The sequence below is a fragment of the Theropithecus gelada genome, chromosome 5 (assembly GCF_003255815.1).
Source record: "Theropithecus gelada isolate Dixy chromosome 5, Tgel_1.0, whole genome shotgun sequence".
Classification (NCBI taxonomy): Eukaryota; Metazoa; Chordata; class Mammalia; order Primates; family Cercopithecidae; genus Theropithecus; species Theropithecus gelada.
In genome coordinates, this window is record NC_037672.1 from 150,590,172 (window position 1) to 150,614,087 (window position 23,916).

At 45.3% G+C, this 23,916-nt stretch overlaps 1 protein-coding gene across 2 annotated transcripts in view; it reads left to right on the plus strand.

Annotated features, from left to right (window-relative positions):
- Positions 1–16,383, plus strand: part of TMEM131L (transmembrane 131 like) — a 171,508-nt gene extending 155,125 nt beyond the window's left edge. For both annotated transcript variants that reach the window (XM_025386288.1, XM_025386289.1), the window contains exons 28-35: positions 353–519; positions 1,569–1,754; positions 5,103–5,181; positions 6,402–6,484; positions 11,515–11,635; positions 12,973–13,061; positions 14,216–14,355; positions 15,084–16,383. In XM_025386288.1, the coding sequence (XP_025242073.1) occupies positions 353–519; positions 1,569–1,754; positions 5,103–5,181; positions 6,402–6,484; positions 11,515–11,635; positions 12,973–13,061; positions 14,216–14,355; positions 15,084–15,359 (1,141 nt within the window). In that variant the 3' untranslated portion in view covers positions 15,360–16,383. The remainder of the gene's footprint in view (positions 1–352; positions 520–1,568; positions 1,755–5,102; positions 5,182–6,401; positions 6,485–11,514; positions 11,636–12,972; positions 13,062–14,215; positions 14,356–15,083) is intronic.
- Positions 16,384–23,916: the final 7,533 nt, after the last annotated feature.

Here is a 23,916-nt window from a genome sequence, read left to right on the forward strand (position 1 = left end):
CCTGGCTTCAGTCCTACAGAAGGTAGGTTCTTACAGCTGCAGGAAGTGAGGTGCCCAGACAGTATGTGGTTTGACAAGCTGGTAAGGGGCAGATCCAGAATTAGAACTCAGGCAGTGTGGCACTCTGCTTTGGAAACTTTGCTTCTTCAAGACACTTAATTTCCCTGACAAAATCTTTTTCTTATTGGTGTCCCTTTCTGCTCATCATACTCTTCCACCAGACCCAAAGAGAGGAGGACTCCTATTGTCCCAGATTCGTATTTTCACCTCTAATAAAGTCATGGAAAGGCAGTCTGCATATGTACATGCTAAAATACAGATGTGGTTTTTTTTGTGTGTGTGGCTCTTCCAGGCCTCCTGAACAGAGTGACATAAAGCTTGTGTGCAGTGACTTTGAGAGGTCTGAGCTGAGCAGTGACATCAATGCGAGAAGCTGGTGTATACAGGAAAGCACTAGGGAGGTTTGTAAAGCAGATGCCGAAATTGCAAGCAGTTTGCCTGCTGCCCAGAGAGAGGCAGGTATGTAATGATACTGAGCTACAAATGGTGCTTCTGTTGAAATTTTTGTTTTCTCAAGGAAGTATCTAATAAGAGAAATGACACCTCAATGATTTTACCTCTACAGGCAACTTAGCTAATAACTAAAGCCCCAGTGGAAACCTTTCAGGGTGAGACCAGAAAACTAAGAATCATTTGAGTCTCAGTAGGCCTCTAGTGCTGCCCCTCACCCCCCCAGTCTAGCCAGTCGTAACTATCCTCAGGCATATTGCTGAAGGAATGATGCTTGCTTGCTGCAGACGGGTCCCCTTTGGTGAAAGCGGGGAGTAGCCAGGTGAGATAGTGCTATCCCCATACCTGAGTCCAGCAGTTCTGCAGAGCCAGGCTGCTGCCCCACCCAAGGCCTGCTGGGCAGTGTCCCTGGGAGTGGTAGGTAGAGGGACACCCAGTGCTGAGTCTGGGGTCTGATACAGGATAGTAGGGGCTAGGGCAGTACATGTAGGGTATGGGGTGGTGGGGGTTGCAACCCTCCCAACCAACACCCACTTTCTCCAGACACATGCCCCATGTCACGACACAGGCCAGCACACTTAGCTGATTTCTGTCTCCACCCTCTCTTTTTCATTCCCTTGACACACGTGTGTTGCTTTTGGTCTTACTGAAGAGTCTTCCCACCCATGTATCAATATTTTGAAACTCTTAGTGGACATCTTATTAAAAGAGAGGGGGAAAATCACCTATGAATCTCTGGTGCAATAGAGTAGCCTCAGTCTTCTTGATAGAAGTTATTTGTTATTTCTAGAATCATTATTAGATCATGCTTATATAGTTGGTGTTGACCCTCTTAGCCCCTAATTGCTCCTTCTATAGGCAGAGTAGACAGCCCATCCCCTACTGTTTCTCAAAGTGCAACCATTAGTTTCCATGAACTCCTCCTTTCTTGCAAGATGAGCAGAGGTAGCTGAAGATGAACTTGGCCTTCCTCCTCCTGTCACCTCTCTCCTTCTGTTAGAAATCATGAGGCTGACAGTTGTTTCAGGGAAACATGACTACTCTCACTCTTCCTCCAGAGGGTTACTACCAGAAACCTGAGAAGAAGTGTGTGGACAAGTTCTGCTCTGATTCCAGCTCAGACTGTGGGAGCTCCTCGGGCAGCGTGCGTGCCAGCCGGGGCAGCTGGGGGAGCTGGAGCAGCACCAGCAGCTCTGACGGAGATAAGAAGCCCGTGGTGGATGCCCAGCATTTCATGCCAGCCGGTGAGTCCTGAGCGGAGCCCCAGGCACTCTCAGTGGCCCTTCCTCTGCCCTCCCACGTACCCAGTCCACACACTCTCGATCTGCCTTCAGGAGTGCAGAGGACAGATGGGACAGTGGCCTTGACCTTTGCTTTGGACTTTACTCACTTTCTTTTTCTTTCCTCCCTCCTTCTTCCCCTCCACCCTTATCGTAATCATCACTGTTTATTAGTGTCTGTCTTGGAATAGTTCATAGAGCTTCTGCATTTAGTTTTCCATTTGTACATTCTTAATGACACAGCGTTTGCCATTGCGATGATTCTTAGATGTGGAGTTCTATGGCACTAAGTGCATTGCATTGTGCAGCCATCACAACTGTCCATCTCCAGAATTTTTTATCTTGCAAAACTGAAACTCTGTACTCATGAAACAATAACTCTGCATTGCTCCCTCCCTGTAACCCCTGCTCACCCCTCTTCTACTTTCTGTGTCTATAAATTTGCCTACTCTGGGTATCTTATATAAGTGGAATCACACAATATGGTTTTTTTTGTGACTGCATCATTTCAGTGACCATAATGTCTTCCAGGTTCAAAAACATTGTAGCATGTGTCAGCATTTCCCTCCCTTTTATTGCCGGGTAATACTCCATTGTATGTGCAGACACTTGGATGATAACTTTCACCTTTTGGTTTGTTCAAATAATGCTGCTGTGAACATCGGCTGTCCCTTATTTTTGAGAAAGTTTGAGAAAGTTAATGATGTAGGAGAGGTCAAAGAAGCATCTGTGTTTCAGTTACCCAGAACTAACAACTCTTACTTTTACCATATTTGCTTTTTTTTTTTTTTTTTAAATCATCTGTTCACTTCTCCCTCCCCAAGGGAATCACTGTTTACTGTCATGAATTTGGTCTGGGTACTTTTAGTCCATTTAAAATTTTACATTCATATATCCATCAACAAAATACTGACTATTAGTCTTTAACTTACATAAATGAAATCATACTTCAGTATAGCCTTCTGCCTCTTGCTCTTTTCACTCAGGTTTTTAAAATTATTTATTTTGAGAGTGAGTCGCTCTGTCGCCCAGGTTGGAGTGCAGTGGTGGGATCTCGGCTCATTGTAACCTCAGCCTCTCGGTTTAAGTGATTTTCGTGCCTCAGCCTCCTGAGTAGCTGGGGTTACAGGCATGTGCCACTACGCCCGTTTAATTTTTGTACTGTTAGTAGAGACGGGGTTTCACCATGTTGCCCAGGCTGGTCTCTAACTCCTGGCCTCAAGTGATCTGCCTGCCTTGGCCTCCCAAAGTGCTGGGATTGGTGTGAGCCACCGCGCCTGGCCTACTCAGCATTGTTATTTTTATCTTTACATCTATGTGAAGATGTAGTTCCATTCCTTTTAACTGTTGTTTTCAACATAGTAAACTTTTTTTTTTTTTTTTTGAGACGGAGTCTCGCTCTGTGGCCCAGGCTGGAGTGCAGTGGCCGGATCTCAGCTCACTGCAAGCTCCGCCTCCCAAGTTCACGCCATTCTCCTGCCTCAGCCTCCCGAGTAGCTGGGACTACAGGCGCCCGCCACCTCGCCCGGCTAGTTTTTTGTATTTTTTAGTAAAGACGGGGTTTCACCGTGTTCGCCAGGATGGTCTCGATCTCCTGACCTCGTGATCTGCCCGTCTCGGCCTCCCAAAGTGCTGGGATTACAGGCTTGAGCCACCGCACCCGGCCCATAGTAAACTTTTAACCTTAGTAAAAAGAAAGCGTGGTGAGGTTGTGCAGTTCGTGTTTGTGTGGCGCCTTGCATTTGTCAAGCATGCTCACGCACCCTGTGAGAAGGGGAGGGCAGGTGTCCCAGTTCTCACCGTCATCTGAAGACTCAGCCTCAGAGAGGTTGCCTGGATCCTTTGACACCACGCAGTCAGTAGTACAGGCTTGAATGTGGGACTTCTTCCCCCAGATCCCAGTGCACTCCCCGCCTCATCTCCTGTTCTCCTCACGGGCTGTTCCACGCGATGAACACAAGCCATAGAGAATTTCCTTCAGCCGCCTGCAAGCTGTACCATTTCTTCTGTCTCCCACCAGCAGTGACACCTTAAAAGAAAGCCTTGTCTGAGAGACTAGTGCAGTAGCAGCCACGAAAACCTAGAGGATGTGCCCACATGTATGTGATTCCACTCAGCAGTTCTCTGCGTTTTCCCTGTCTTGTCTCGCTCAGCCTTTTCAGACATTGTTGTCTTAATGGCCCCCCAGAAAATGTTCACACCACTGATACGTTCTGTGTGTGTGCATCTACCACAGAAGACTGAAGGTTAGCCTGAAGATTCCAATGTGGGATTTAAAAAATGGAGGCCGGGCGCGGTGGCTCATACCTGTCATCCCAGCACTTTGGGAGGCCGAGGCAGACAGATCACTTGAGGTCAGGAGTTCAAGACGAGCTGGCCAATATAGCAAAACCCCATCTCTACTAAAAATACAAATATTAGCTGGGCGTGGTGATGAGCACCTGTAGTCACGGCTACTGGGAGGCTGAGGCAGGAGGTGGAGGTTGCAGTGAGCCGAGATCACCACTGCACTCCAGCCTGGGTGACAAAGCGAGACTGTCTTGACAGAAAAAAAAAAAGGGGGTACATTAGTTAAGAAAAACTACAAGTGTGTCTTTTGCTTGAGGCAAAGGCTTACATTAGTAGAATGATGAAAATTATTATGTATTGCTGTACAGTAGCATAGTATGCAGTGTTGTGTTTGAAGGTTATATAATAGCAGGAAAATGTCCCCAATGTAATAAATGGTGTAAAAAAACAAAAGACAATGTATATATGAAATACGATTCCAATTTTATACATATACACACACACATAAAGGAGATTGTAAAGAACTTCGGGAGGCTGAGGCAGGTGGATCATCTGAGGTCAGGAATTCAAGACCACCCTGGCCAACATGGCAAAATCCCCACCTCTATTAAAAATACAAAAATTAGCTGAGCGTAGTGGTGCATGCCTGTAATCCCAGCTACTCGGGAGGCTGAGGCAGGAGACTCGGTTGAACCCAGGAGGTGGAAGTTGCAGTGAGCCAAAATCGCACCATTGCACTCCAGCCTGGGCAACAGAATGAGACTCCGTCTCAAAAAAAAACAAAACAACAACGAAAAGAGATCGTAAAGAAATACACCTAAATGTTCATAATTGTAGTATAATTCCATGATTCATGTTTAATGTTTAATTAAAAATTAAATGACTAAATGTGTGAATATCAGTTTAAAGTGAAAAATCAGTCATTATGTGTTAATGATATTAATAACCTGTGCATTTTAATACCGAATATACAGTTGAAGTATACTTTCTAAAACTTGTGATAATGTGTTTCTTTTAATGCAGGAGATGGTGTTTCACAACATGATTTTCCTTCTGAAGCTCCCATCTCCTTGAATCTTTCTCATAACATCTGCAATCCCATGTAAGTTTTTTGTTTTCCAGCTTTTACAGTATGTTTTGTGTACTGTGTTTTCTACCAATTAGTGTGTTTCTTCTTTGTACTTGGTTCTGCAGGTTAAAATATGAAAACTTTTTAAAGATGCAGGAAAGTACAATCTGATTTTATTAATAATTCAGGAGTGGTGCAAGTAAACATAGTTCATGTGGGAGAGTCTCAGGTATTGCTGTTTTTTCCAGACAGGTAGCCATGTTAGAAAATACCTAATTTTCTGAGGCCAGCTGTGGTGGTTCACACCTGTAATCCTAGCACTTTGGGAGGCCAGGGTGGGAGGATCTCTTGAGTCCAGGAGTTCAAGACCAGTCTGGGTAACATAATGAAACCCCATCTCTAAAAAGAATTTTTTTTAAAAAAAATTAGGCGTAGTGGCACACGCCTGTATTTCCAACTACTCTCTGAGGCTCAGGTGGGAGGATCACTTGATCCCAGGAGATCGAGGCTGCAGTGAGCTATGATCACACCACTACACTGTAGCCTGGGTAACAGAGCGAGATCCTGTCTCAGAGAAGAACACCTTATTTCCGAATGTAGAAGGAGGAAGCAGTGGTTATTATAAAGATGGGAATCATTTACCCTTTTCTAGGCCTTGAAATAAAACTAAGCATTAATAATTTAGGAAATGTTGCAAGAACCTGGTAGATACATGTTTACAGTTCCGCCCTATGGTGATTTCTGCAGCATTGGACAAAACAAGTAGGTTTTATTGAGTGAGAGAAAAGGAGGGTGGGTAAGAAGGAGGAGAGTTCAGTGTGAGAAATGAACTTGGTTTCTTAGGTGCCTCCCTTATGGTGAGAGGACAGAGGATGCAGTTAAGCGGGTGAGTTTGTGAGGAAGGAAACATGGCTAGTGCACAGGAAAGCTCTGCCTGGGTTTATTGGGGGGAGGTTGTCAACAAAAGAGTAAGAATTGCTGCTAACTGCTGACGGGTAGATTTAAAACAACAGGTTACCATAGTTATGTTAGTTAATTTTTTGTTATTGATTATGACAAGACTTTGCTGGATCTTGGGAATTTAATATTCCTCGATTCTTTTCTGGCTGTGTAACTTTACATCTTTTATATCTGTCTGTTTCTCGGGGAAAACTTCAATTGAGTGAAAACTCAATCAGACGTGGTTATACAATATCAGTATTTCCTTAGGCCGAAAAAAATCAGTCATTCCTCCTTTGCTGTCTTCCCCACAGGGCTGTGAATAGTCTCCCACAATACGCAGAGCCTTCCTGTCCCACCCTTCCTGCCAGGCCCACAGGTGTTGAAGAAGATAAAGGTGAGATGCATACCTCTTGTTGCGGACATCAGCCAAGGGTTCTGTGCTATCCGTATTCCTGGCTGATGAGTTTGAGAAGGCAGAGCAGGCGGGACAGGGCTGTTGCCCCACCAGCCCCTTCTCCAAGCCACACGTGCACACATCAGGAAGGCACCTGCTCTGTGGATGGGCATCACTGGGGCCCCAGCTGACCTTGTGCATCGATACTGAACCCCCTCCCTACAGCTGAGGCACAGATGCCCCATGCCCTGGAATCATCCCAGGCCCCTCACAGCAGACTCCTGATGCGTTTAGTTCACCCTTCCCTAGTCAGAGATGACAGAAGAGTACAGAAGGGAGATGCGTGGCCCAAGGGAAGGAGGCTGGTTGGGGAGGGTGCCTAGGCTGAGGGTGCAGCACCTCACCTGCTTACCACTTTTGCTGGCCTGCTCCCCTTCCTTCCCAACTCACTTTGTTTTAGAAGCCTGTTAATTTAGCCTCAGCAGCCTTGGGGACCCGCCTTGCTCAGGCATCGGGACTGAGACCTTCTGCCTGCGGAGAAGGCTGTTGCGGGGGCACCTGGAAATAGGAGTGGGTGGGAGAGAAACCGCTCCTTCCTGGGGGCTCTGCTGGGAGGTGAACTCCAGCCCTCCCTCGTTTTTCTTCTCTTTTCCTCCTCCTCTGCCTCTCTTTGGCTTTTGTTTCCTGTTTGATTCTAGGGCTTCTTTCTTGCCTAACGTGGGTCAGGAATTATGGCAGGATAAACCTGACCTTCATTCTCTGTGTCTTTAATACACGTACTTGCTTTTGGTCATAGAATTTAATGCTGAATTTAAAAGCTGCTCTGCACATTGGAGAATTTTAACCCTTGAAAGCGAAAGACTTTATGTTGTTCCTTGGATACATTTTGGACTTGGGCAGTTATCAACAGAAATAGCAAATCTAGTGACTAGTCCATTAAAATAAGTGTTTTCAATTAAAAAAATCTAAAATTCAGTAATCCATAATTTGCAAAGGCAAGATGTGGGGGCGGTTTAGATGGTACTGCCTTTTTTTCTGTGGGGTAATAGAGAAAGGTAGGATTTTAATGGTGAGGAAGAATAAAAACTCCGAGCATCTGCCCTTCAGCATATGCCATTCTGCTTTGCTGGCAGTTGGAGATGTACGTGCAGTTTGGTGTCTTAACCCAGGTTTGTGTGTGTACTTCAAGTGCCTTTACCTTGGCGCCACTGACAGAGTACATCTTGTCCACAGTCTGTGGCCTGCAAAACCGTGGGCCCATCACCTTTGTACTCCCTCACAGCCATGTTTTCCTTCTTGCCCAGCTGAAATGACCTGATGCATTGTTACAATCATTTCCTTGACTCCTCTCCCTTTGTTGCCTTATTGCAAAGCCCCAGCCATGGTTTATCCCAGTGCCACACCTGCTCCACCTGCTCCTGTGCAAGCAACTGAAGCTGGAGAGCAGCATTCTCCATGCCAGCTGCCTCTGTGGATTCCCCAGCACCCACTTCACATACTGCCTGTGTCCTCCCGCCCTGCCCCTCTGTCACCACAGTTCCAGTGCCTCCTGCCTCATTCTTTTACTTGATCTTGCTTCTTGCTTTACTGGAAGAGAGAGAAGTGGTTAGAGGCCTTCAGCAAGCTCCCACTGCCCTCTCCACCTGCCCAACGTGTCATGCCCTTCTCCGCCTCTCTCCTGTTGCAGCCGGAAGAATTGTCAGCGCAACCCTTCTCTCCGAGGGTATTCCTGCAGATTCCCTCCCACATCATCAGTTTTTCTCTAATGGGTCATTCTCATCAGCACACAAATCTACTATAATACTTCCCATCATTAAAAATTTAACAATAGCCAAAACTCTCTCTTGACTGCCTTCTTCGGTGGCTGCTCTGTTTCTCTGCCCCTGTCGTTAGGAAACTCCTTTGAAGAATTATCTGAGTTGCCCATTCAAATTCCTCTCCTCCTGTCCTCCCTGGAAACCCCTGTAATCTGGCTTTTGCCACCATCGCTTTTTTGAAACCATGCTGTTTTGCACATTGCTGAGTGCTTGGTTAAGTCTTTTCAGTCCCCATGTTGACCTGTGACAGACATTGGACGTTCTGTTCTGGCTGGTAGACCTTGGGTTCCTGACCCAGCTTCTCCCCATCTCCCCACCTCATGACCCTGGAGCCCTCCAGAGAGCAGGCCTTGGTGCTCTGCTCTTCTCTGTCTGTGCACACTTCCTTGGTGATCTCATCTGCTTTCAAAGGTCTGAGTCTTTGACCCCGACAACTCCCAAATGTATATGCAGGAGACATTCATTCTATTGTGTTGGACTTCAAGCAAACTTGTGCCTTGCCCCAAAGGGAGACACTCTTCCTTCTGAGACTTTGCATAACAAATGCCCTGGGAAAGATAGGTCAGAATAAAGGAGCCAGTGCTGCTTCTAGTAAGAAATGCTATTCTTCTAGTAAGAAGAAGTAAAGAAGGTCTTGCTTTACCTGCAAGACCCAGGGAGAATTGTCTCACAACATACACACCTCTTATTTCTACGTAGCCTTGGCTTCTGGTAGATTTTCACATGCGTATATCATTCCATAAGCAATTCTTAATTAATCTGACCAAGGGAAGGTGGAACCAAATCTGCTTTGTCTGTCTCATACATTTATTAACAGCGGCTGTCCACAGGAGCCTACGCAGCAGGATGAGGCCACTTTGCAGTATCGACCTCAGCCATGCCCCAGAGTCTCAGACCCAAGCAACTGAACAAATCCCATAGACAACCAGGGTCTTCCTTAGAGAGCCAGACGGCTTTCTCTTTAAGTTTCTGTATTGATCTCTCCACTTGGCCAGAAGCGTTACTCCAGGTACAGCAGGATGTATTAGTGATTGCATAGACTGCACCTTGGCCTGCGAGGGGAACATCTGGGCGCCATTCTGTCATTTGTAACAACCACAGCCAGTGAGTTGAGGCTGATCCAAATGCCTTCCAGGGACCAGGTGCTGTCTTCCATCACTTCAGCTAATATCAGCAAATTCCATACCAGCCGTTTCTAACTGGGTACCTCCCTCCTAGTGATTACTGCCCATAGGATGTGCATGAACCAGTTATCCTTCCAGGAAGCTTACTTTGTGCCCGGTGTGTGATGCTGGAAGTGTTGCCATGTCTGGGGCAATGATGCATCCAGGCAACAACAATGGCAGCCTAGATGGTGCAGACCTGATCAGTATCTTGATTCCAGCTGGTCTCAGTGGAGAACAGAAGGACCTCTATCTTGAGTGGCTCCAAGGTTTAATCGGAAGCCAAGATCCATTTTCACATTTCAGAGCCCCAGAGAACAATGTCTTTAATCTGCCCATCTGTTGCTTCCCAAGTGGCAGACCAAACACCTAAGCCATTGGCAATAGCCTAAGAGTTGTTTACACCTAGCAAGGTTCATCAGGGCAGAATTAGCCAGAGCTGTGGAACCACTTTGGGTTCTGCCCACTGATGAAAATGGCTGTGTTCCTTCTCATTTCTGCATGGTGGGCATTGAGGTGGGACAGCTGCAGCCTCCCAGTAGGTGCTGTCTTGATTTCAGCCCGACCCAGCCATCAGTGAGCCAGGCCCAGGCATTTAAGGGAGCCCCTGGGAATTGAGGGCCCAGTAAGCCAGCAACTTCACTTCAGGTGCAGAGTGGGAGATAAAGTTTCCCTAGAGGGGTAGCTGCCATGTTTCCACATAAAGCTGAAATATAGCTGGGGCAAGCCCACTTCATGAGCACCAGCCTCTTTGCATGAGTTCCCCTGAGCCCCATGGGGGTGACTCAGACAGCCCAGATGGATGCCACACACAGTGGGTTGTGCTACAGGAGAAGAACCCTGAGCTTTGGGATGCCAAAGCTTTTATAATAGGCAGCAAGCATGTCTGCCCTTTGCTCCAGAAAGAGACACTACATGTTCCAAGGCTTTTGCGTAGCAAACATCTATGAAAAGATAGTCCAGGAGAAAGGTTGTCAATGCCTCTGCTTACAAGATGTGTAGAAATGGGAGAAATCCCTAGAGCCTTGTGTCCGAGAAGTCACTCTGTTCAAAACCTTCCAGTAGCTTCAAAGTAAATGCCTAAATTCTTCAAGGAGCCCACAGGCTCTGTCTTCTCTGCTCCCAATCAGCTCTCTATGGCCTCATCCCCTACTCTTTCCCTTTCCCCTCTCCTTCCTGGCTACACTGGTATCCTTGCTGTTTGAACTCCCCAGGCACACCTTGCTTCAGGGCTTTTGTGTACTGTTTCTGCTGCCTGGAATGCGCTTCCCTGTACCCACTGGGCTCACTTCCTCACGTCAGTCACGTCTTTGAGGAGCTGTTTTCTCACTGAGGCCTTTGACCATCCTATCTTAAATCATTGTATTTGGCCAGGCGTGGTGGCTCGCGCCTGTAATCCCAACGCTTTGGGAGGCCGAGGCGGGCGGATCAGTTGAGGCCAGGAGTTTGAGACCATCCTGGCCAACATGGTGAAACCCCATCTCTACTAAAAATACAAAAATTAGCTGGGTGTGGTGGTGTGTGCCTGTAGTCCCAGCTACTCAGGAGGCTGAGGCATGAGAATCACTTGAACCTGGGAGGTAAAGGTTGCAGTGAGCCAAGATGGCACCACTGCACTCCAGCCTGGGCGACAGAGCGAGACCGTCTCAAAAAAAAAAAAAAAATGCTGTATTTGCCGTCACAGCGCATACATTATCTGCCATGCTATACTTCGTTTGTTGTTTGTCTTTGCTCACTTGAATATAATTTGTTCACTGCTGTATCCTCAGTATCTCTAATGGGGTCCTGCAGAAAGTAGTTCCTTAAATGTTTGTTACATGAATCTCATCTTCTTACCCAGGTCAAGAGACAACGGACACTATCTGAAGAAACGGTCAAAACAATATGCCGTATTTCAGAATTATATCCTGAAATTATATCCCAAAAGGAGTCAGTCAGCATGTGTGGGTGACATCAGGGAGTGTTTTCTGGAGGGAAGAGCAGGCACAGGAAGGGTAGGATGAGGGCCAGGTGAGGATAGGGTGGAATCAGGCCTTGTTCTCTTCCATAGGTCTTTACTCACCTGGAGACCTATGGCCCACTCTGCCGGTATGTGTGACAAGCAGCTTAAACTGCACCCTGGAGAACGGCATGCCTTGTGTGATTCAGGAGCCGGCCCCGGTTCATAATAGGTACAGCTTCACTTCTCTGATTGGTGCCTTGCTTAGTCTAAGGGCTTGCAGTTGGAATTTGAGTTCAATTTCTTGGGGTTTCCTTACAAAAATGAGAGCTAGGCTTCTTCCTCGGTGTACTTTAGCAGTGCATTTCCTTCTGCCTTTTAGAGTTGCACTGGGACTAAACCAGTCTTTGAGAGAAAGATGAAAGGAAATAAAAGAAATAAAGCTGGTGACTGTCATTATTTTTAAAAGATTGAAAAGATGATTTATTCATGTATTAGAGGCAGATTTGGAAAAAACACTCGTAATTCCTAACTCCTAGCAGAGCAAAGCTGTTCATTTTTCTGTGGCATTATTCTTGAACACACTTAACATTGTATTTATTTGTTTGTTTATTTTTTAGAGGCAGAGTCTTGCTCTGTTGCCCAGGCTGGAGTGCAGTGGTGCAGTTATCACTCACTGCAGCCTTGAACTCCTGGGTTCAAGCAATTCTCCCGCCTCAGCCTCTCAAGTAACTAGGACTACAGGTGTGTGCCACCATGCTGGGCTAATTTTTTATTATTATTATTTTTTTTGTAGATATAGGATCTTGCTTTGTTGCCTAGGCTGGTCTTGAACTCTTGGTCTCAAGCTGTCCTCCTGCCTTGGCCTCCCACAGTGTTGGTATTATAGGCAGAAGCCACCACACCTGGCCCACATTTAAAGTTTTAAAAGATCAAATAATTTGAGTATTGAAAAATAGTTGCACAATGGCAGTTTCTCAAATTTGCTATCTGTTGATACGTCATTCAGTTAAGGAGTCTTAAGAAAATGTTAGATATTTAATCACAGAATCCATTTGATGATTTTTTTGGTTCAGCTTATTACAATAGTATTTCCTAACTCATTTCTATAGTAAGAATCTAGGTTGCAGTAGGGATCAAAGTATAATGAAGTATAGTCTTTATAGTTATGACTTCTCTAAGGTGAATGTTGGTCTTGCTCTGAGTGGACATTTTTAATAGAACATGTTTAAGTCCTTCAGATGTGCACAAAGACACTTAAAGGTATTCGAGCTGTTCTTTCACAATGCTGATAAAGCCACGGCTCTCTATTCTGTCTCTAGACTTAACAAGCATGGTTAAAAACAAGTGTGCTCCTAGTCCAGCCATTCATCCTGCAGATGCTGTGTCATTAGTGATGAGCATTTAGCAAGCCTTTGATTCTGTGACTTGAGAAAGTACATCTTTTATTTTCCAAAACTGGGGAATTCACAGTGATTAGGATGCTAGGCAGTAAAATCATTTTCTGTTTTCTTTACTTGGTGTCTTGACATCCTGTTTCTGAAACTAGACCGCTTGCTTTTTTGGCAGTTTCATTGATTGGAGTGCAACATGTGAAGGCCAGTTTTCCAGCGCATACTGTCCATTGGAATTGAACGATTACAATGCCTTTCCAGAAGGTAAGGGCTCTTTAGACAATTCCAATGCCATTCTTTTATTCTTAGAAGGTCAAAGCAGGAAGTGTGTGGACTTAGAAGAATGTACCTTTTAACAGTGAGCAGACTTTGAGAATGAGCTTGCAGTAGACTGTCGAATGGCTTCATGTGGATCCAATTGTGCACTGATGCCATGTATAATTTTATATGACCCTCAAAAAGCCCTCAATTTTGGGTGTTTGGGGGCTTCAGCAATAACCCTAATCCATTTAGTCCTTCCAGTTAGGTAGAACTAAGTAATTTGGATCCATGTAGATGTAACATTGTTGGTTATCCATTGGGAGGCTGGAGCTTTAGCTGCTTGCTCTTCTCTTTAGGCAGTCAATTCCCATGTGAAAGAGAAACATTGGCCTGCATCCTATTATGTCCTTTACTTCTCTGCCCATAGGTGGTGCTGCAGAAGGAAGGAAAGGAGCTTGGAGGGGAAATTGTGGGAAATTGCAGATGCTTGGGCTCAGGCATCTGTAATAATAAAAAAATGAGAGCTGTAGGATTTCCCTGGTCAACTGGAAAATACTCTATTGTGCACTACTGTTGAATCATGTTTTCTTATACTAGAGCTGCCTTTTCAGGGAAGGGATGTATCATTCTTACCTAGATTTTGATGCATGCATTGCCCCATGCTAACCACAAGGGGGTGCTTCGGGAATGTTGTTATGATTGTGAGGGTCTGTGTTCATTACGTTTGATGATACCTAAGGAGTCCTTGGTTTTGGATTGCTGTATCAGCCCATATGATATATCTGTAGGTGGCTGAGGTTGGCATGACAGGTAATAAAAACATTTTAAAGACTGGCAAGAACCTTGACACTATTTAGATCTCTAGTAGTATTTTGATGTATTTTGTGTAATAGAAAGATTCCCATCAAGTGATCAAATAGAGAAAAACAAGCCCGGAGGAAGACCTTCCACGTTGAGGGCTTCCCAGGTTGTGGGAGAAACAGTTTTAATCTTGAGAATGATGTTGCAACAACTCTCCTGGTCCACACAGACCAAGTATTTATGTCTGTAACTTGTCTGTAGTATGGTGAGGCCTCGAAAGCTTTTTTGCCTGAGAGCGAGAATTCAGTTCTCAATGAAAATGTTTACCTGTGATGATATTCTCCCGTTCTTTGTAGAAAACATGAACTATGCCAATGGCTTCCCTTGTCCTGCAGAAGTTCAGGCAGACTTTATTGATCAGAACTCTCAGTCTACCTGGAACACCCCACCCAACATGCCTGCTGCCTGGGGACATGCCAGTTTCATCAGCTCTCCGGTGAGTGTTGCGCATCCTGTGCTGTGAACCGCTGGGCAGCCCTGAATTGTTTCCAGTGCTTCCTTAATCCTGGTCTCAACTAGCTTTAGCGTTGGGTTCGGACCAGCCAAAGCCTGGCCTGCTGCTTTTAGATCGCAGAAGCCAGGGCTGGCCGCCCTCTGAAGGAAACCGACGTGTAATAATCAGATGGGTGGGATCTCGCAGACATTGACATTCTGGCCACCCCAAATGAAAAAACACCCCCAAATACACCAAGCAATGGCCCTTTGTAGATAAAATTGAACATGGGCCAGCCCTCTGTGCGACACAGCTGTCTTTATGTGGACTCACTGATCTTTACTTCACTGATAAGAGATGAAAGTCCCAGGAAGGTCACTGGGTGGTCAGGGTCCCAGAGCTCCCTGCCTGTGAGCACACCCTCCCTGCTCAGAAGCCCAACGGCTTCTCCTTTCACATCCGCTTGACATTTGTTTTTGTTTTTTTCCAGATAAAGGGTATTTGGCCTGTGGGTTCTTCCCTGGGTTGCAAATAAGTTTATCCCATTAGATGAGGGTTTCACAGTCTTCCCTTTGAGAAAAAATGGAGTTAAAGCACCCAGATTTAAATTGAGAGTAGTCTAATAACTTCCAAGTAACTTGATACCATTGTAGTATTCACTGCTGTGTATTCACCTTTCTAAGGCTTTTTTTTGTTTTTAACTTATTTTACCTCCCTCATTTACACTTCAGCCCTACCTCACAAGCACCCGAAGCTTGTCTCCAATGTCTGGACTTTTTGGTTCCATCTGGGCCCCGCAAAGTGACGTGTATGAAAATTGCTGCCCCATCAACCCCACCACGGAACATTCGACCCACATGGAAAACCAAGCGGTTGTGTGCAAGGATTACTACCCGGGGTTCAACCCGTTTCGCGCCTATATGAACCTGGACATATGGACTACCACAGCAAATAGGAATGCAAATTTCCCACTGTCTAGAGACTCGAGTTACTGTGGGAATGTGTGAAAATAATTGGAGTTTTAAACAATGTGAATAAAGAGGCTTGTGTTTTGATTACTAGTGTAAACTGGTTATTGAGATAGATTATGACATTGGTGGATATTTTGGCACTTTTATATGAAAATAAATTTTTTAATGAAATCTGGGTGCTCTATTTTTTTTAACTTCATAAATCAGTGGTAAAAGCAAAGCATCCACATGTCAGAACTTTCAAAAGTCAAGAAGTGTGTCAGACATGCCAAATGTTTTAAATCTGAACAAGGGGGACTTCTTTTTTTTTTTTTTTTTTTTTTTTGAGACAGAGTCTCGCTCTGTCGCCCAGGCTGGAGTGCAGTGGTGCGATCTTGGCTCACTGCATCTGCCTCCCGGGTTCAAGCAATTCTCCTGCCTCAGCCTCCCGAGTAGCTGGGATTACAGACACGCGTGTGCTACCACATCCAGTTAATAGAGATTTTCAGTAGAGACGGGGTTTCACCATGTTGGTCAGGCTGGTCTCGAACTCCTAAACAAGGGAGACTTCTAAGAAGGTAGGAGTTGAGCAAGAAATGGCTGCTATGGTTTTCCTCCCCCTGAGCATCACAACCATCTGAGGAGCTTTCAAAAAATGAACTTGCTCAGCAGTTGAGAACTGCTGGAAAACCCAGCTTAACAAGTTGCTTGGCTTGGGCGGACTCTGCTTGGGGTGCGCGGGGGATTCTTTCCAGTCCTGGTGTGTTGCTGGGATGAAGCAGAGAGCCCTAGAGCTGTTCTCTCCATCCCACTTATGGCAAGGGCTGTTCCTCTGTCAGGCCAGTGCTTGGGGGCAATGACAGCAGCAGAAACATTCTGGTAAGTGTGTGGTTTCCGTCCCAGTGAGCAGGCTAACCCTGAGTATAGGAACTTAGGGGAGGTTAGGTGGCTGATGCATGTTTTCCAGACCAGTTTGTATCTGCTTGTCATTGATCTTAGAAGTCCATATTATGGTGGAATTATCTATTTGCATGTGTAAACTTTGAATATGTTTTTAACTTTTAATAAAAAGTTATTTTTACATTTTGTTTTGTCTTTATATTAGAAGTTCAGTAGGCGTGATTTGTGAGTGGAATGCAGGGTTTGCTTGCTTTGAGTTTACTTCTCTTTGCTGTGGTTGTGTGGAAGCCTGAGACAAGTGTCTTGTAAGCTTGGGGCTGCCCTTCTGCACAGAGAGCCTCCAGGCATGTACTGCCTCTAGAAAGTCCTGTTGCTGGGTTAGAATCCTGATCTGCATGAAGCAGACACTCCCCTCCCCCACCCCCAGTATTGAATAACATTAAAAATAATTAGGTTCTAGGCATATAGCCAAAAGAATTGAAAGCAAGGACTTAGATTCACACCCAGGTTGATGGCAGCATTATTCACAATAGCCAAAAGGTAGAAACAGCCCAGATACCCATTAACAGGTAATGAACAAAGTGTAATGTGTCCATACAAAGGAGTATCATTCTGCCCTAAAAGAGAATCAAATTCTGATACATGCTACACTATGGATGTACCTTGAAAACATTATGTAAGTGTACTAAGCCAGACACAAAAGGACAAATAATATGTGATCCCACTTCTATGAGGGATCTAAAGTCAAATTCAGAGACAAAGAACAGTGGTTGGCAGGGGCTGGGGGAGGAGCGAATGGGGAGTTACCGCTTGATGGGTGCAGAGTATGTTTGAGATAATATCAACATGAAGTTCTGCAGATGGATGGTGGTGAGGTCTCCCATTCCTACTAGAGAGAGTGAGACATTAAATATTTTTCTGCTTCGGTCCTATTGTTGTATTTGATTTTTCTACTTTCATCGATCCTCATTTCCCTACCAGGAAAATATGAGAAAGCAAAATAAGATTTTATTGTACTATATATACAAAGGAAAGCAAAAATCTCCACTTTTATTGGAATGTTATCTTTAGCCCTAAGACTAAAATAATAGGGAAACTGGAAGTTTTTTTATTGAAAAACATTTACTGGGTACCTCCTAGGAGCTGTCCCCAGGACCGTGGATACAGCAGAGAGCAAGACAGACACGGTCCTGCTGCCAGGTCACATTCCAGAAGGGGAAGGTTAAGGAAGAAAAGGTTCAAACAATATTTCAGATACTGATGCATGCTGTGAGTGCAACGAAATGGTGATGTGATGAACTAGGGGAGGCGGCAGCCAGTCCTTCTGAGTGGTCAGGGAAAGTCTCTGTGAAGAGGTACATTTGAGGTAAAAGCTTGAATAGAAAGAAAGCCAGAGGCCAAGCACGGTGGTTCACACCTATAATCCCAGCACTTTGGGAGGACAAGATGCACAGATCACCTGAGGTCAGGAGTTTGAGACCAGCCTGGCCAACATGGTGAAACCCCTTCTCTACTAAAAATACAGAAATTAGCTGGGCATGGTGGCAGGCACCTGTAATCCCAGCTACTTGGGAGGCTGAGGCAGGTGGATTGCTTGAACCCAGGAGGCAGATGTTGCAGTGAGCTGAAACAGCACCACTGCACTCCAGCCTGGACAACACAGCAAGACTGTCTCAAAAGAAAAAAAAAAAGCCAGTGTGCCAAGATCCCTGGGCAAAACTTCCCTGCAGAGCAAACAGCAAGTGCAAAGGCTCTGAGGCAGGAGGCCACAGTGGAAGGAGGTGAGGCTGAACAGGCAGGCAGAGGCCACCTTTATAAAGCCTTATAGCCACCAAAAAGAGGATGGGTTTTACTCAAAGTGCAATTAGGAGCCATCGGAGCATTTCTTTTTTTTTTTTTTTTTTTTGAGACAGAGTCTCACTCTGTTGCCCTGGCTGGAGTGCAGTGGCGTGATCTCGGCTCACTGCAAGCTCCACCTCCCCAGTTCATGCCATTCTTCTGCCTCGGCCTCCCGATTAGCTGGGACTACAGGCACCTGCCACTACACCCGGCTAATTTTTGTTTTTGTATTTTTAGCAGAGACGGGGTTTCACCGTGTTAGCCAGGATGGTCTCAATCTCCTGACCTCGTAATCCGCCCGCCTCGGCCTCCCAAAGTGCTGGGATTACAGGCGTGAGCCACCGCGCCCAGCCTGCATTTCTTATTTTTTGAGACAGGATCTCACACTGTCACCACGGCTGGAGTACAGTGGCACAATCATGGTTCACTGCAGCCTTGAGCTCCTGGGCTCAAGTGATCTTCCCACCTCAGACCCTGAGAGGAGCTGGGACTACAGGTATGCACCAACCATGCCCAGCTAAGAGACTGCGTTTCACCAAGTTGTTCAGGCTGGTGTTGAACTCCTGGCCTCAAGTGATCAGCCCGCCTTGGCCTCCCAAAGTGCTGGAATTACAGGTGTGAGCTATCGAGTCCAGCCCACTGGAGCTTTTTAGGTGAGAAAGAATGTTATCTGACTTAAATTTTTTGAAAGTCAGGTGGCAGTTGAGTGGAGAAAGGATTCTGGGAGTTCAGGAGTAACGTAACACCAAATCAGGGTCAGCTGCAACTGTGGAGATGCTGGAGGGTGGACTTGTTACATGTGCACATTCAGGCTGGCGGGGTGGGGTTGATGGGGAGTAGGAAGGCAAGAAATCCTGGTGGGGCCTTGAGACCTGGGTCCTTTACTGAGAGAAAGCTCCTCTGAGGAGGATCTGGTGGGAGGCAGGGGATGGAGAATTGTGGCTGGACATGTTCCGTGTGAAAGGCCCAACATATCCATGTGGAGAGGCAGTCAGGCAGTCCATCCACAAACCTGAAGCTCTGTGACGTTCCGGGCTGGAGACATCCATGGGGCGCCTTCGGTCTGTTGACAGTGTCTAAAGCGAGGGAGGGAGGGAGCCTCGTGGGGAGGAGCAGCTGGGGGCCCAGTGTTGAGAGGCGGGGCAGAAGAAGCAGCTGCGGGAGTTAGGAAGGAAGACTCGCTGATGAGGGAGCAGAAGCTGTGAAGGGCAGGGAGAGGTCACGTGTGTTGGTGCCACAGACCGAGTCACGTGGACAAGGAGAGGGTGTGCATGCTGGGGTGGTGTCGGTGGCTGACGTCCTTGCAGCCAGTCCAGCTGGAGTAAGTGGAAGAGAGGACAGAAGTTGAGATGGATGCAGAGGTGGCCAACTGTAAAGGGAGCTGCAAAGGGCAGTCACTGGAGGGGATGTGAAGCTGGCGGTGGGCGACTGCTGGGGGCTGGGAACCAAGGCTCAAGCTGAGGCCTAAGCATGAACTGGAGTAGGAACGCTTCACCCTTTGGAACGCGTGTGGACAAGAATGCGAGCAGCTGGGCTTCATGATGGGAAGAGAAGCTTCAGCTGTGTGCATGCTTCTCAGCTTGCAGACTGGATTTTTCTGCCTCCCCTGTACGTGGGACTGCGTTGCACATGAGCAGAAGTGATAGGTCAACTGTAAGGAAGGGGTGTGCCCTTCCCTGTCCCTCTCTCCACTGGGAGAAATACTCAGCAGACTGGGTGCTGATGAGGACAGCACACTAGGGCCTTGCTAAAAGAGTGGTCTGTCCACTGCTTTGACTTTATCCCAGGGCTTGTTGGAAACGCAGATTTACTGCATTTACTCCATTCTCATTTCGGCAAGCTCCTCAGGTAATATGTATGCACATCAAAGCCTAAGGAGCATTGCCATAATGGGAGGATCAGCAGATTATGGCCTATGGCCTGCTTTTTGAATAAAATTATATTAGAACACAAACATTCAATTACCCGCAAATACAGAGTTTTGACAGGCACAGCCTAAAATAATGACTCTCTGGTCCTTGACGGAAATTTTGCCGACACCTGCTCCAGGGTATGGAAGAGCAACAAGGTAAGTGCCTGGGCCTCCTAACCATAGAAGCCCCTGCCATTCTAAGCCCTGGGCTCCTGCCCCGGGGACTGTGAAATGGAAGAGAAATAGAGTGTCTTGTTTCAACTACTACTGTTGGAGATCTGTGTTGCAGTATCACAACTAATACAGCCTTGCCTGCTTGTCTGAGTGTTGTCTCTAGTACCCGTGGTGGTATCTGGTGTACAGTAGTGTGTATGTGAAAGAAAAAGTATGGGAAAGGATACAATTACCTAGTGGTTAAAGAAGCAAGTCTTTTTTTCTGAGAAAGAGTCTCACTGTTGCTCAGGGTGGAGTGTAGTAGCGTGATCATGGCTCACTGCAGCCTCCAGCTCCTGGGCTTAAGTGATCTTCCCACCTCAGCCTCCCAAGTAGATGGGACTACAGGTGCAAGCCACCACGCCCGGCTAATTTTTAATTTTTGTATTTTTTGTAGATACGGGGTTTTGCCATGTTGCCAGGCTGGTCTTGAACTCCTGGGCTCAAGTGATCTGCTCTCCTCAGCCTCTCAAAGTGTTGGGATTACAGGCGTGAGCCGCCATGCCTGGCCAGAAGTGAGTTTTAATTACTAGAGAATATTTCAATTATCCTGTGGTTGCGAGAAAAAGTACCACAGGCAAAGACAGGAAAAAAAATTTTACTGCAGTCTTTACGATGTGAACTTTCACACACCAGTCTCCATGTATAGACATCCACGTGGTGATTATTACACACTGGATTATGCTCACGCTGGGGGAAACGAAAACCACCTGAGTAATAAAGGAGGCAGAGGAGAAAACCGCTGCTGGTTTCTAGAACTTTCCATTTTAGTAGAGGTTCCATTAAACAGCATATTCTTTGGGGCCAGGCTGCCTGGATTCTAACTCCAGTTTCACCACATAACTAACCTCTCCATGCCTCAGTTTCCTCCTCTGTGAAATGGGGATGATAACAGCAACATACCTCATGAAATTGTGAAGTTTAATGAATTAGTGTTTGGATAGTGTTTGGCACATAGCACCCCTAATTGACTACTCACTGAAACTGACCAAATTTTCCCATAAGCAGGGTGCCCATAGAACTGAAGCTTGAGAACTTACAATGAAGCGCACCTGCTACCTGCTGACCTACTCTTCTTCCTTACTCCTCCCTAATTCCCATTTCCCTGCAGTGGTTACAAGGAGACCCTAGACTCCTCATTCAACCGTCTGCTGCCTGTTAACCGACTCATCTCCCTTGCCCCACCTGTTTTCCTTCCTTGCTATATAAATCCTTAACTTCAGGCCTGGGGAAGGAACGGATTGGAGGTTTGGCTTCTGTCTCTTCAGCTGACATCACCCGTAATGTAATAAAACCTTCTTCCCTAGCAACACTTGTCATCTCAGTGACTGGCTATCTGTTTGGTGAGCAACGGGGCCTAGACTGAACTCTGGGTGTTTCAGTAACATTATTATTCCATATAATTGCTATCATTAATTTAAATGAAAGAACATGAAACAACAGGAAAAATATAAAATTGGGCCTCAGGACTGGTGGGGGCAAGCGAGGCAGGCACTTTTATACATGGTGGGATGGGATTATAAATTGGTTGTTTGGCCGTATATGTAGTGCACCTTAAAACCTTCTAGCAATTAACTTCTAAGGAAAACAGCAAAAGATATGCACAAAACTTAGGTATTAGTGTGTGTGTTTTTTAATGCATTCATTATTGTAACCAACTTTCTCCCAAAATAGATTTATAGCATTTAATAATTAAAACACATACGACAAAAACATTGTGTAGATATAAACATATTTTAAAAAATTTACTAGTAAGTATGAAAATCAAAAACAATTCCTAAGGTGTCATTTTATTTTCCCTCCATTACTGGCTCTTTCCCCATTTGGAAGCTTCCTTTATGTTTTTTAAAGCTGAGCAAGGATGACATGTGTTCATGTATATTATACAATGTAAAGAACAAAACTGGCTGTGTAGTAGCTCACACCTGTAATTCCAGTGTTTTGGGAGGCCAAGGTGGGAGGATAACTTAAGGCCAGGAGTTTGAGACCAGCCTGGGCAACATAGTGAGACCCTGTCTCTACAAAAAAAAAAAAAAGAAAAAGAAAAAAAGGAAACCAAAACAAGGCCACATTGATTGGGCACTCTGGACAGAAAAAAAGTGATTGTACTGACATGTAATTGATATGTATGCTTGACAAAAAAAAAAAAAGATTCCATTTTTCATGACTTTCTTTTTAATGCTCTACATGATTCTTTGCATGGCTTTCAGAGCACAATGATCATGTCTACTTGATTTTCTTCAAAAATTAAGATAAAAATCTTTTACTTGAGAGGGTGAGGTGGGAGGATTGCTTGAGGCCAGGAGTTGGAGACCAGCCTGAGAAACATAGGGAGACTTTGTCTCTATAAAAAATAAATATAAAAAATAAAAAGAGAAAGCTCTTAAGACTTCACTCAGTAGGTTTTCCTACCAAAATAACTGGTTACTGATGGTTTCATGCAGTTCACGAAATTAACTGACGATTTTAGTTGCAGCTTTTATCTTTCTGAATTCTGCCACTCATGTCTCTGCTTTCACTTCCTGTATCCACAATCTGACTGTGACATGTGATTATTAAAGATATAATCTATGTTGCCCCCTAGTGATTAATATGAACATAGGAAAAGTCCTGTAGACTTCCTCAGCTGTTCAGAGCTGTGGGGGCTTCTTATCATGCAGGATCTACCTGCTAGTTTCCATTATTTTATTGTTTAAGTCCTTTAATAGCTTGAGTTTTTACATTTTATTATATTACACAAGTCCAAGCTAAACTGTTTATTCTATATAAAAGACAAGCAAGCAAAAGCAAACCAAGAAAACATTATAATCAATAAAATATTATCAAACAAGAAAAAGAAATACACCTCCTTTTAAAATTTATTTCTAGCTCTATTTTTGTGGACTGTTTTTAACCAGAGAAATAACCTAAATGCATGGTCTATTAAAAGTTAATTGACCAGGCGTGGTGGCTTACACTTGTAATCCCAGCACTTTGGGAGGCTGAGGCAGGCAGATCACTTGAGGTCAGGAGTTCGAGACCATCCTGGACAACATAGTGAAACCTCATCTCTACTAAAATACAAAAATTAGTTGACTGTGGTGATGCGTGCCTGTAATTCCAGCTACTCAGGAAGCTGAAGCAGAAGAATTGCTTGAACCTAGAAGGCAGAGGTTACAACCCGAGATTGTGCCACTGCACTCCAGCATGGGTGACAGAGTGAGACTCTGTCACACACACACACACACACACACACACAAAAATCGATTTTCTTACTTTTGTATTTCCTGAATATAAAGAATGACAAGCAGGATCTTGAATACCTTGTGAAAAGGTCTGAGATAATGCACAGTGATGCTGTCTATGAGCCTTGTCTTATGAGGCCTTCATCTATAAGTTTTTCCTTACCCCTTTGGTAGGCACCCCCACCCCAGCTTTTTTTTTTTTTTTTTTTTTTTTTAAAGGACAGGATCTCACTCTGTTGTCTAAGCTAGAGTGCAGCAGCACAATTTTGGCTCACTGCAGCCTCAACCTCCAGGGCTCGAGTAATCCTCCTACCTCAGCCTCCCAAGTAGCTGGGATCACAAGTATGTGCCACCACGCCCAGCTAATTTCTTATTTCTTGTAGAGACAGAGTCTCACTATATTGCCTAGGCTGATCTCAAATTCCTGGGCTCAAGTGATCTTGCCACCTCAGCCTCTGAGTAGCTAGGACTACAGGCATGCACCACAACACTCAGCTAATTTTTGTATTCTTACTGTAGAGACAGG